Source organism: Panthera tigris, chromosome E2 (genome assembly GCF_018350195.1).
Source record: "Panthera tigris isolate Pti1 chromosome E2, P.tigris_Pti1_mat1.1, whole genome shotgun sequence".
Lineage (NCBI taxonomy): Eukaryota > Metazoa > Chordata > Mammalia > Carnivora > Felidae > Panthera > Panthera tigris.
Window position 1 is genome coordinate 8,139,504 of NC_056674.1, and position 13,251 is coordinate 8,152,754.

General features: G+C 53.0%; 1 protein-coding gene across 3 annotated transcripts in view; it reads left to right on the forward strand.

Moving 5' to 3' along the window:
• Positions 1-13,251, forward strand: part of VRK3 (VRK serine/threonine kinase 3) — a 36,303-nt gene that overhangs the window by 3,863 nt on the left and 19,189 nt on the right. For all 3 annotated transcript variants that reach the window (XM_007074183.3, XM_007074184.3, XM_042970359.1), the window contains exons 3-9: positions 1,764-1,903; positions 2,477-2,626; positions 3,811-4,005; positions 10,123-10,187; positions 11,765-11,831; positions 12,747-12,831; positions 13,109-13,214. In XM_007074183.3, coding sequence (XP_007074245.1) covers positions 1,765-1,903; positions 2,477-2,626; positions 3,811-4,005; positions 10,123-10,187; positions 11,765-11,831; positions 12,747-12,831; positions 13,109-13,214 — 807 coding nt within the window. In that variant the 5' untranslated portion in view covers position 1,764. The remainder of the gene's footprint in view (positions 1-1,763; positions 1,904-2,476; positions 2,627-3,810; positions 4,006-10,122; positions 10,188-11,764; positions 11,832-12,746; positions 12,832-13,108; positions 13,215-13,251) is intronic.

A 13,251-nucleotide genomic window follows, 5' to 3' on the forward strand; every position in this document is an offset into this window, starting at 1 on the left:
AAACCCTGACCCTGAGTACCTCAGAATGTGGCCGTATTTGGAGATAGGGCCTTTAAAGAGGTAATTAAGTTAAAACGGGGTTGTTAGGGTAGGCCAGCCGCGGTCTGAATGTTTGTGTCCCCCTCCCCCAAAAGGCATATTTTGAAATGCTAATGCCCAATGTGATGGTATTAGGGAGGGGAGCCTTTGGGGAGGAGGGTAGAGCCGTCACTAATGGGATCAGTATTCTTTTGAAGGAGACCCCAGATAGCTCCCTAGCCCCTTCCACCATGTGAGGACTGAGGAAAAATTGTCAGTCTGGACCCCCAAAGGCCTTCACCAGAACTCAACCATGGTGGCATTTTGACCTCGGACCTCCTAGTCTCCAGAACTCTGAGAAATAAAGTTTCTGTTTTTCATAAGCCACGCAGTCTGTCCTATTTCAATATCGCAGCCCAAACAGACCAAAGCGGGGCCCTAATCCCATGTGACTGGTTCCTTACAAGAAGAGATTGGAACGCAGTCAGGGGGACGGCCATGTGAACACAGAAGGCAGCCATCTGTGAGCCAAGGAGAGAGGCCCCAGAAGAAACCGGCCTTGCTCACACCTTGATCTCCGACTTCTGGCCTCCAGAGTTCTGAGGAAATAAATTCTGTGGTTCAAACCCCCCAGGCAGTGGTGTTTGGGTACAGCAGCCCGAGCAAACGAATACACCTGCCGTGTCCTCCTTTTTAATAGGCTCTGTGTGTACCTTTGGTTTTGATTTTTACAAGTGTTAGGAAATATCCCAGAGACGCACAAAGCCTAAAGGATAATGTCAACACCTGTGTCTCACTAAGTCTGGATAAGACAGGCTGTTTGCAGTAGCGGATGCTACGGTCCTCGGGGCTTAATGCAACGTGTATTTATTCACTGATCATGAGATTCCAGCGTGGACCCCACAGCCCTCCTTCATCTTGTAGCTGTGCCAGGGGAGTGATGCGGCCTCCGGGGCCACGCGTGCTGAAAAAGGGTGGATGGAGGGGGTCCTCTGGCTCTTAACTGTCTCAGCTGGGAATTGACTTCCACTCACACGCCATTAACCAGCATTAGTTATGTGGCCCCGGTGTAACCGCAGGGGACCCCCCGGGAAGGGTAGGGGAGCACGTGGATATTTGGTGAGCATTCACGGTCTCTCCCAAACCGATTGTGTGTTTCAAGAAACAAACATCGGAAGTACAGCAGAAGACCCTCAGTGCTTCAGTGACCTGAGCGGTTCTGCGTAACTTTCATGGACTCCGAGGAATTCCCGTATCTTCTGTGAAACCTGCAGTTTTGCATTGCATTTTTCTGCTTTTGACCTGCCCGGGGCCATTAGGGGGGAGATGGGTGGCTAGAAGCTGGATGCTTGGGGGGGGGGGGGTTGTTTTAGAAGTGGCCACTTCCTGGGGAAGCGCCCGGCTCTTGGTTTCGGCTCTTGGTTTCGGCTCAGGCTCTTGGTTTCTTGCTCACGGTTCGTGAGATCAAGCCCCGCGTCAGGCTCTGCGCTGGTAGCACAGAGTCTGCTTGGGATTCTCTCTCTCCCTCTCTCTCTGCCCCTTCCCCATTCTCTCTCTCTAAATAAATAAATATGTTAAAAAAAAATAGAAGAAGTGGTCACTTCCTAAGAGAGTATATTCCAATGTAGTAACTTTTCTCCCTTTTGCAATGTTGTCACCATGGGGAGCCAGATGAACTACTCACTGGCAGTGGGTGAAGGATTGCTTTCAGCTCCCTGTTCCCTCCCCCACCTTTTGTTTTCTAGCATGATCACCTTCTGTCCAAACTGTGGCAAAAATATCGAAGCAACGTTCAAATTCTGCCCCTACTGTGGGAAATCTTTGCCTGTGGAGGAGCATGAAGGGTGCCAGACCTTTGTCAGACCGCTTACGTCATCCTTCCGAGGTAAGAACCAGCCCTTTGAGGGGTGATGAGTGCATGTATGCATGCATCGGGGGAGGAAGGCCAGAAACCTTTGCAGCCTGTCTGACCCGGCATTGATCCTGGGGCCGCCCAGGACTCAGACTCTGTCTACACTCAGTTTCCTGGCATCTGATCGGCCTCTGGGTTTTAAAGTTGACAACTCGGGGGGTGCCTGGCTGGCTTGGTCAGTGGAGCATCCGGCTCTCGATTGCGGCTCATGGTTAGCAGGATCAAGCCCCATGTTCAGCTCTGAGCTAACAGGGCAGAGCCTGCTTGGGACTCTCTCTCCCCCTCTCTTTCTCTGCCCCTGCCCTGCTCGCGCACAGTGCATTCTCTCTCTCAAAATAAATAAACACAAACAAATAAAAGAGAGGAGGAAAAAAATAAAATGAAGGGATAGTTTGCTTAGATATTTAGGTGACCGAGGAAGCGAGGTTTGGCTCTGGGGATCGGCGGGAAGAGAGTGGTTGAATGTGCCCTCAGGGTTTTCCAGTTTAGGGTTCCCTGGAAAAGGCCTTTGTAATTTCAGTCTGCATCCTGTCTTCCTTTCTCCAGGCTCAAGGAGAAAGAGGAACACCAGTTCTGAAAGCTCTTCCAAGAAAGTGAGATGGTCCAGCACTGTCACCTCTTCTTCGTCATCCGTCTTCTCTGATAGTGACAGTTCTGGGTCTGAAGATACCTTGAGACCCTGTGAGAGACCCAAAGGTGAGAGTTGGGGTCAACCTGGCCTGACTAGACGGGGAAACGGTGGGTCACCGGACAGTATTTGGGGCATCCTTCCCCTGCCCGGGCATCCCCTACCCCGCCTAGACCCTCATTGCAGCATCCCTAGCCTCCAGTCCGTCTACACACAGCCAGAGCCGCCCCTGTCCCCACCTGTGCATAGCCTCCTGCCTCCTATCGCCCCTCCAGCCCCAGCTCTTCATCCTGGCATCGAGGGGCAGCTCTCTAGGAAGCCTTTCCTGAGCACCACAGGCTAGATCAAGGCTGCCTCGTCTCCCTCTCTTTGCCCTCTTAGCCCCCAGTGCCAGTGACACCCTCATTTGAGCACATGTCTCCTCCAGGCTCCATGGCCCTTTCTGCCTCACTTGCTAGACTGAGAGTCCTGTGTGGGCAGGGACCAGATAGACTCATGTGCATAGGCCTGGAGCCAGCCGACGAGCATGGGAGTCTTGAGGACCGTGTACCCTCTCCTTCCTGATGGGCCCTTGGATCTAAAGTCACAGCCCCCAGTGCCTCCCCTCTGTCCCTTGTTATCTCCAGGCCCCTCTGCCTCTTGCCATTCTACGCCTTGGGTGGATGGTGGGTGGGAAGAATGGAGTAGATAATATCTCTTCTTGTGTCGTTGTCTCTCTCCTCACCATTGCCCCCCATTCTCTTGCCAGTCTGGGAGCCTCTCAAGGGCAGGGCCTCTGTCTAACAAATTTCTGACTCTTTATATTCAGCCCAGGGTGGCCAGGTCCTGTTTCAGGATATTTTTGGTCGAATGTCTGGAAGGTCTTTTTTCCCCTCAGTAAACTTCTCTTCATCCAACAAGACCCAACTCAAACATCCCCTCCTCCAGGAAGCCTCTCTTGACTTCTCTAGGCGGTATCAGTTTCTCTCTCTTATCCCTCTGTATTGTCCTGTTTCGGACTCAGTTCTGACCGACGGTGTCCAGATCAGACTCCCCCACCAAATTAGGGGCTCCTGAGGGAAGGGCCCAGGTCTGACTCGTGTCCGGGTCCCCAGCTTTGTCGCACAAGGGCCTGACTCATGAAAGGTCCCAGGAAGCATTTGTTGAAAGAACAAATGAATAAACGAACCCTATGATGAGCATTGTCCCATTACCCATCCAACTTGTCTCTCCCTGTTGCTGCTTTTTCCTTATTCTGACTATCTTCCTGCAGGGTCCTGGAGCAGACCCCCAACCCCCAAAAGCAGCCCACAGGCGACCAGGCAAAGCCCTCAGACCCTGAAGCGGAGCCGGGTGACAACCTCGCTTGAGGCTTTGCCCACAGGGACGGTGGTGACAGACAAGAATGGGCGACACTGGAAACTGGGATCCCTCCAGACCAGGGACAACCAGGGCATTCTCTATAAAGGTATGCTGTCCACTGGCCGGCGGGTGCTGGGTCTGGCAGGGGCATCTCTGAGCCAGGGCAAGGGGCGGGACCCCCTTTCCGAGAATGGAAATGAAAGCCACATCCCAGCTGCCCACCTGCCTCTAGACAGCTTTCTCTTAGACTTGGGATTGCAAACCTACCCACCTGCAGGGGCTGGGCAGGTAGAGTAAGGAGGCTAAAAGGTGATGGGGACATCTGGGGACCGTGGCCAACTGGGAATTCTGTGCCCTGTGTAACAAGGCACCCCCCCTCCCGTTCCATGTCCACCTCTGTCATATGGGAGCGCAGGCCCAGTGAGGGTGAATGATGAGGACGATGATGAGTGTTCTTTTTTTTTTTTAAATTTTTTTTCAACGTTTTTTATTTATTTTTGGGACAGAGAGAGACAGAGCATGAACGGGGGAGGGGCAGAGAGAGAGGGAGACACAGAATCGGAAACAGGCTCCAGGCTCCGAGCCATCAGCCCAGAGCCCGACGCGGGGCTCGAACTCACGGACCGCGAGATCGTGACCTGGCTGAAGTCGGACGCTTAACCGACTGCGCCACCCAGGCGCCCCGATGATGAGTGTTCTATCAACCCTGCAGAGATAGCATGGAACCCCCCCCAAAAAAAAACAATTTGGTTTGATTATTAAGAGTGACACAGACCAAGAGAATGCAAAAGGCTAATTGCTTGAGAGCGGCTCTGAACCGCTCTGAACCAGGAAGGAAAGGTGCCTGATCAGGGTTTTTGTTTGGTTAAAGGGTGAGGCCTGGGCAAGGGTTCCCCGCACAGGGGCCGGGGCCTCATGTGATTCGCCTCTCCCACCGACACCACAGAAGGGAGCCCCTGGCTTTCGTATCAGCCTGCCCAGATGTGGAGCGGGGAGCGGAAGAGGCAGGGCCGGGCTTGGAAGCTGGCAGTAGTCAAAGATTAAAAAAAGAAGTCCGGGGCGCCCTGGTGGCTCAGTCAGTTAAGCGTCTGACTCTTGATTTCACTTCAGGTCATGATTGCACAGTCATGAGATTGAGCCCTGTGTCGGGCTCCACTCTGGGCGAGGAGCCTGCTTAAGATTCTCTCTCTCCCTCTGCCCCTTTCCCCTGCTCATGCACTCTCTCTTGCTCGCTCTCAAGAAAAAAAAAAAAAAAAAAGGGGAGTCAGATACCTTGGTACAATGAAGAAAACAAAAACTGTGCACTGATTGGTATTAATCAACCTAATGTTTACTGAGTGCCTATTCAAGGCCGCACCGTGTTCCAAGTGCTTTATATGATTTTGGGGGTGGGGGGTGTTGTTATTTTGTCAAATGAGGTTGACCTTTCGTCAAAATGACGATTTTAAAGTCTGCTATTAAGTGAGTTGTAGTCCATTCATCATGCTGCACAGCCATCATGTGTATCTAGTTCCAGAACATTCCCATCACCCCTAATGGAAGCCCTGTACCAAAGCACTCACTCCCCACACCCCTCCTCCCAGCCTCAGGCAACCACTAATCTGCTCTGTCTGTCTGGGTTTCTCTGTTCTGGATATTTCTGATAAATGTAGTGATACACTACATCATGGCCTTGCACATACCACATGTGGTTTCTTCATGCTATGGGTCGGTGCACGTGTGCATTGTTTCCACACTTGGCCCTGGTGACTAGTGCTGCTGTGAGCATCTGCGCACACGTTTTCACATGGACGTGCGTTTGCTTCGTACTCGCTAACTCATAATGGAGCACTGTCACCCAGTAAGCAATGTCAGCACGGTCGCTGCCCCATTTCCTAGATGAGCAAGCAGGCTCCAATGCTCAGCACAGAGCCTGACGCAGGGCTTGAGCTCATGAACCATGAGATTAGGACCTGAGCCAAAGTCAAGAGTCAGAAGCTTAACTGACTGAGCCCCCCCAGGCACCCCCACAATTGCAATTTTTAGTACAGCAGCTGACACTCTTAGCTCACTCTGGGCCCCGCTCTAAGTTCATCACGCCAATCAGCTCATCTTTTTTTTTTTTTTTTTTTTTTTTTTTTAATTTTTTAAAATTTACATCCAAATTAGCATATAGTGCAACAGTGATTTCAGGAGTAGGTTCCTTTTTTTTTTTTTTTTTTTTTTAATGTTTTTACTTATTTTTGAGACAGAGGGAGACAGAGCATGAGCAGGGGAGGGGCAGAGAGAGGGGGAGACACAGAATCGGAAGTGGGCTCCCGGCTCTGAGCTGTCAGCAAAGAGCCCAACGCGGGGCTCGAACTCACAGAGTGTGAGATCATGACCTGAGCTGAAGTCGGACGCTCAACCGACTGAGCCACCCAGGTGCCCCAGGAGTAGGTTCCTTGATGCCCCTTCCCCATTTAGCCCATCCCCCCTCCCACAAGCCCTCCCGTAACCCTCAGTTTGTTCTTCATATTTATGAGTCTCTTCTGTTTTGTCCCCCTCCGTTTTTATATTATTTTTGCCTCTCTTCCCTCATGTTCGTCTATTTTGTCTTGTAAAGTCCTCCTATGAGTGAAGTCATACGATATTTGTCTTTCTCTGACTAATTTCACTTAGCATCATACCCTCCACTTCCATCCACGTGGTTGCAAATGGCAAGATTTCATTCTTTTTGATTGCCGAGTATACTCCATTGTGTATATATAGACCACATCTTCTTTATCCATTCATCCATCGATGGACATTAGGGCTCTTCCCATACTTTGGCTATTGTGGATAGTGCTGCTATAAACGTGGGGGTGCATGTGTCCCTTCGAAACGGCACACCTGTATCCCGTGGATAAATGCCTAGTAGTGCAATTGCTGGGTCGTAGGGTAGTTCTATTTTTAGTTTTTTGAGGAAACTCCATACTCTTTTCCAGAGTGGCTGCACCAGCTTGCCCTCCCCCCCCTTTTTTTTTGAGAGACAGAGAATGATGGAGGGGCAAAGAGAGAGGCGGAAAGAGGATCTGAAGCGGGCTCTGCACTGACAGCAGAGAGCCCAATGTGGGGTTCGAACTCATGAACCATGAGATCATGACCTGAGCCAAAGTCAGACGCACAACTGACTGAGCCGCCTAGGCACCCCCCCCCCATCTTATTCCCTTATTCATACAGCCCTATGAGTGGGCACCCTTTTCCTTTGTCAGTTCCTGAGTTCTAACGTCACCCTCCCCATCTCCCTGGAACAATTTGGGAGAACCAGTATCGGGTCACCACATAAATCCCCGCAGCTGCTCACGGCGCTGTGCTTGTGAAAAGTAGCCTGGGCTCAAGTTCAGGACTACCCTCTGGGTCTGTGCCCTTGTGGACGGAGATTGGGGGCTTGTGTCAGTTTTCTGTGGCCACCGTAACAAATTACCACAGACTCAGTGGCTTGAGACAGCACTCATTTGTTCTCTTACAGGCGTGGAGGTCAGAAGTCCAAAATCAGTCTCACGAGTCTTTTGGAGGCTCTGGGGGTGGGGAGGGGCCTGTTTCCTCGCATTCTCGGGCTTCTAGAGGCGCCCGTGTTCCTGGGCTCATAGCCCTTCCTTCAGCTTCAAGGTGTATCGAGCTCCTCTCTGCTTCCATCACGCCCATGCCTTCCCCCCTTTCTCTAGTTATACCTTCTCTAGCCCCCTTCTTTGCAGGAACTCTCGTGGGGCGCCTGGGTGGCTCAGTCGGTTCGCTCTGGTTACGCTGGATCCCAGACCAGCTTTCTTGCAACGTCTGGCAGCTGGGCGCTTCCACCTGTTTGCCTGCTCTGCTCTTGTCTGCATGCTCTCCATGTATCAGGTCCGCATCAGGCAGGGGTCTCCCCACGTCCCAGAGTCTGGAGCCCTGGATTGATAGCCTGGCTCCGCAGGGGCCGGTGACCAAGCTCATTGCCCTTCCTGGGCCCCTGTGGGCTCCCCTCTATAATGGGAATCGCCCAGCTGGCTCTGCGGGCTGTTGGCATGAGGGCCACGTAGAGGAAGGAGCTCAAGAGAAAAAGCCCCTCATAATCTGCAGAGTAGTGCCTGAGATGGCACTGAAATTGCCAACTGTCCCCGCCTGCTTTTGAGCGTCAGGAGCATATGTGTCACCCGCCTGTGTGGGGACTCTGTGAGCTGGGTACTGTTAGCATGCCTGAGAGGTGCCACAGCCAGCTCCAGACACCTGTTGGTGATCTCCCCAAGTCCCCTTCTCACAGGTGCAAAGGACCCCCCTTTCCCCTGAGATCTGAGCCCCCCCCCCCACACACACACACACACATTTCCCTCTCTTAGGCTTGGCTCGGGTCACCCTCGGTCCTGGGTTCTGTAAACCCTGGACTCCCACCCTGCTCTGGCTGGAGCTTCATGAGGGCAAGGATGGCTTCTGGGTAACTGTCACCTCCCTTATTTCCACACCTTGGACAGCGCCAATCTGGCTGAGCAAGGGGCAGCAAGGATTTGAAAGGGTGGAGGAGGGCACAGAGAGCCTCGGGAATGGACAACAGTGTGTTGGTTTATGGGCCCCGGATGATGTTGAGCACTCGTGATGAGCCTGGCTTGGTGCCGGGCTCCGGGGCTGAGTGGGTTCTCTGAGCGGTGCATGTGAAGGATGCAGCTAGCTTCAAATGTACGGTATGTGCTCAGCTACTGCCGTGCTCATTCCTGCTGGGCCACCTGAGCCCTTGTATCCAATCCTGGGGACGGGCTTCATCACTCCTATTTCACAGGCATGGGAGTGGAGGCCCAGAGAGGTCTAGCACCTCGTGTAGACTCACACAGAGAGTTGATTTCCCTGCGAGCAGCCTCTCTTGGCCTCTCTGACCCGCAGTTCTCCTCTCCTCCGGCAGGTGGCACTAACAACAATGGCAGCAGCAGCAGTAATCATAACATAGTAGACCTTCCGGGGCTGTCCTGAGACCATTAAAGGGAGACCATGCGTGTAAAGCCGACATTAGCACCGGGTTTATCCTTGAGCAGCATGGGACAAGCAGGCAGGGTGTTTATGAGGAAGAGAGGAGGAAGGATGTGGATGGTGCCCCCCCCCACCCGGCGATAGGCTCAGATGGCCCCATGGGGACTCAGGAACGGAAGTGGTCTTTCAGCATGGTTCCGTGTTGAGCCGGCGGGGCTGGATCAGCCATTGGATCTGGGCAGCCCCGGGATTGCAGCTCAGAGGACCCCGAGGAGCAGAAGTCAACCTGTGACGGCACTTCCCCGGGTGGGGATGGGGCTGGGACAAGGCTTCATCCGTCCCATGGTACCCACCCACATGTGTAGACAAATGCAAGTATCTGGTGTATTGGGGATCCCCAGGACCACCCCCCAGGCTCAGGTATTCACAAGGAGGACCCACAGGCCTCAGCACATAGTTGGGCCACAATGCATTTCAGCAAAAGAACGCAGAGCACAGTCAAGGGAGGGGAAAGGCCCACGGAGTGACATCTGAGGGGAGACCAGTACAATCTTCCGAGAGTCCCTTCCCCAGGGGCTCCCGGAGGATGCACAAGGAAGTGTGACAACACACGTGAAGTGTTGTCTACCAGGGACGCTCCTGAGAGACCCAGCACCCAGTTTTTTTTTTCTTCATATGTATTTATTTTTGATAGAGAGCATGAGCAAGGGAGGGGCAGAGAGACAGAGGATCTGAAGCGGGCTCTGCGCTGACAGCAGTGAGCCTGATGTGGGGGCTTGAACTCACAAACCACGGATCATGACCTGAGCTAAACTCAGACGCTCAACCAACTGAGCCACCCAGGCATCTCATACCCCAGGTTTTTATTGGTAGCTGGTCACTTAGGCACACTCTGCCTGGAACGTACCAACGTTCTAGACTCCCAGAAGGAAAGCAGGTGTTCAGCATAATAGTTTGGGCACAGGGGGCCCCTCTGCTTGGTTCAGTGATGCTGGAGCCCTCCTGAAATCCAAGTACACAGACACCAGCCATGGACCACCCTTGCAAGCAAGCCTTTCCAAGGACAGAAGTCAGGCCTGCTTGGTAATAACCCTTTTTGTGTAGCTGAATATTAGCAGAGAGAAAGGAGGAAAAAACAGAACTTTTCCAAGACCTAGGAAGGAACAGGTCTTGAAAGCCAAGAATGCACTTGACAAGCAGAAGTGTTGCTTGCTCTTCACCGAGAAGTTTCAGGACCATGACTTTCACTTTCCCTGGTGATCATAACCTTGTTCGTTTTGTCCACCCACAGCCGAGCCTGTCTCCACCTTCACCTGCAAGTCAAGTCCCCAGAAACAAAGATTCTCGCTTAAACTGGTGAGTGTCCCTGGGGGGCAGTCACAAGGGGAGGGCCTGGGGCTTGGGTACCACTGACCTCCAAGCCCCCTCTGAGGGCTGACACAGGCAGGAGAGCTCCACCTTAGCCTGCAGGGGGCAGTGGGACCTTGGGTGGGGCACATCTCCCTCCAGCCTCAGGTTCTTTATCACAGGAGACCTGGGAAGCTGCAGTCAAGTTCTCCCTGAGCCCTGGTTCCGGTGCCGTTGGGCTGTGCAGTCTGGAGGGGCTGAGTGTCCTCACCCTTGCAATGAAGCCACTAGTACCCACATTGTGTGGCCCACTTGCCCACTACCTGTCTGCCTCATAGCATGTATTTGTTGAGCACCCACTGTCTTTCACTGTGCCGGATGTTGGAGTCCATCAGAGAAGCAATCTGATGGGGTCCTTACACTGAGGAGTCCGTGAAATCTGATAAAAGGGTATCGTCTTGGTTAGTAACCTCGTCATCTCTGAAAGCTGGGATTGTAGGTAACTTTTATTGTCTTCCCTTCATTTATTCAGATTTTCTCACCCTTAACCCCGCCCCCCCCACCCCAGAATACTGTGGCAGCCAGTCCGGGTGCCTTCCCCTGGCCCTAGACAGAGGCTGTGTGAGTGGTTCAGAGCGAGGACTCCGGAGCCAGGCTCACAGATGAGTAATAGCCCCTGTTCGTCGAGAGCCTGTTCCATGCCTGACCCTGGGTTAAGAGTCTCACAAGCAAGCCTGTGAGCTGGTTACTCTGTTTCCCCATTTAATAGGTGAGAAAATGGGGACTCATCACTGGCCCAGGGGCAACCAGCATGCAAGTTGCTTTCTTCACTGCTGTATCTCCAATGCCAGTAGAGTACTCAGCACGTAATAGGTGCTCTGTAGAAAGAATGAATGAATGGCAGAGCTGAGCTTTGAACCTAGCTCTTTAGCCCTGTGCTCTTAAGAACCCAGCTGTACTGGTTGTGTTTAATTAAAATACTCAGTTTGCATTGTAGAAAAAATGATCCGATATTATTAATGGCTTCAGCAAAAGTAATATTTTACTTTATTCACGTAAAAGTCTGGGGCAGTAGTCCAGGGCTATCACTGTGGTTCCATGAACAGGGGAGCCCACTTTCTCTCTCGTTGCTCCAACATGGGCGGCTCCACATGGGCTGAGATGGCTGCCTCAGCTCCCACCATCTCCTCTGCATTCCAGCCAACTGGAACAGAAGCGAAAAGGGAGAGCCTGCCCAGCCCTTTGAGGGCATAACCTGAAAGTTGCCCACATCTCTTCTGCTTACATCTCCGTTGGCCAGAACTTGGTCACATGGTCATTCCTCACTGCCAGGGAGGCTGGGAAATGTTGTTTTTAGCTGAAGGCCACATGTCTAGGGAAACTTGTGGATCCTATCATAAAAGAAATCTGGGCAATGGAAATAACATGTTCACATGCAGCACCCTAGGGGATTTGGTTCTGAAGTGGGGGACTTGGTGATGGTTGTGCTGGCACTAACCTGGGGTGATAGCTGGCCAGTAATGTCCTTGAAGCCCTTGTCTAAGAGCTTGCATTGTGACACCTTTCCCCCTGCCGTTCCCGACTAGGATGCCAAGGATGGGCGCTTGTTCATTGAGCAGAACTTCTTCCAGCGGGCGGCCAAGCCTTTGCAAGGTATTCTGCAGGGAAATGGACAAGGGGGAGAGAACTGTGAATTCTTGGTCAGGGCAACTAACTTCCCCCTGAAGGTGTGGGAAAGGGCCCGGTTGCGCCCCATCACCCCTTGGGCCTTGGGCCTTGGGCCTTGGGCCTCAGAGGACAGACACCGTGGGCCTGGAGAGCCTAGTGTTGAATTATCAGAAGTACCACGGCCAGTTGCTCAACGTAGTCATTACTTAAAATCGATCACATCGGCCTACAATCAACTAAATTGTATTAAGAACAGTAGTAAATATTCAAATACTCAAAACTCATCACTTCCTAATTACTTGTCTACACTGTCTATGACCTATACTCTCGGGGTTGCTTACAGCCATTGTGGCTGCTTGGCGAAAACACCGCGCGATGGCGTGCTGGCATCTCTTCCAGCCACACATTCTGTCACGACAGATCGGTGGCCCGAAATCGGCCACGGTGGGAAGTGTTTACACCACGAAAGTTGGCAAACACTGCAGCTCAGGGCTGTCCCCCCCTGGCCAGCACACCATTGGATCTGTATCACCCAACTGAGATGCTGGAAGGTGGGCAGGCATCCAATGATGCCAGGACCAGCGGAGACGTTTCCTGATCTTACTAGTCACACGTGTGAATCCAGAGGTTACTCTGTTGTTCTGAGGCCTCCCGCTCCAGATTTGTATGTGCTTTCCGCCTCGTTCACCCCCTGTCACCCGCAGAAACAGATGACAGCCCGAGGTCAGCGATGCCCACCCTGTCCCCACCCTGCTGTCACCCACTCGCAGAGGTGGTGTCTCTGACTGGGAGTAGCGAGGGTCCTGCCTGGGCTCAGGCAGTCTCTGCTTCCGCTCTGAGAACGGGCTGTGGGCCCGGGACCAGGTGGACTCTAACTTCTCAGTTCCCTGCCTCCCACAGTGCACAAGTGGAAGAAGCTGAACTCGACCCCCCTCCTGGCCATCCCCACCTGTGTCGGTTTTGGCATTCACCAGGACAGGTACAGGTGAGTCACTTCACGTGCCAGCCACCTCACTGGTCCCGTTCTTTCTCTCCCCGTCACGTGACCAGGCATGGCTGGGACCCCGGCGCTGTTGGCCAGCCAGTTGCTTCTCTCTCCACAGCCTTGAGCCACGCTGATCCCCTACCAGTCAGGAACCCTTGATCTTGCCCAGGACCGGGGACCTTGTGGCCACCCAGCCACGGTCCCTCCTTGGTGGCCTGGATTCTGCCCCCCTGCCCCGGTCATCTCTCCCACCTCCTGGGATACTCATATCTTCCAGGTTCTTGGTGTTTCCCACCCTGGGGAGGAGCCTTCAGTCGGTCCTGGATGACAACCCAAAGCATATAATGTCGGTGAGGTCTGTGTTCCAGATGGCCTGCCGGCTGGTATGTACCTAGAAGTTGCTGGCTCCCATCCAGGGGA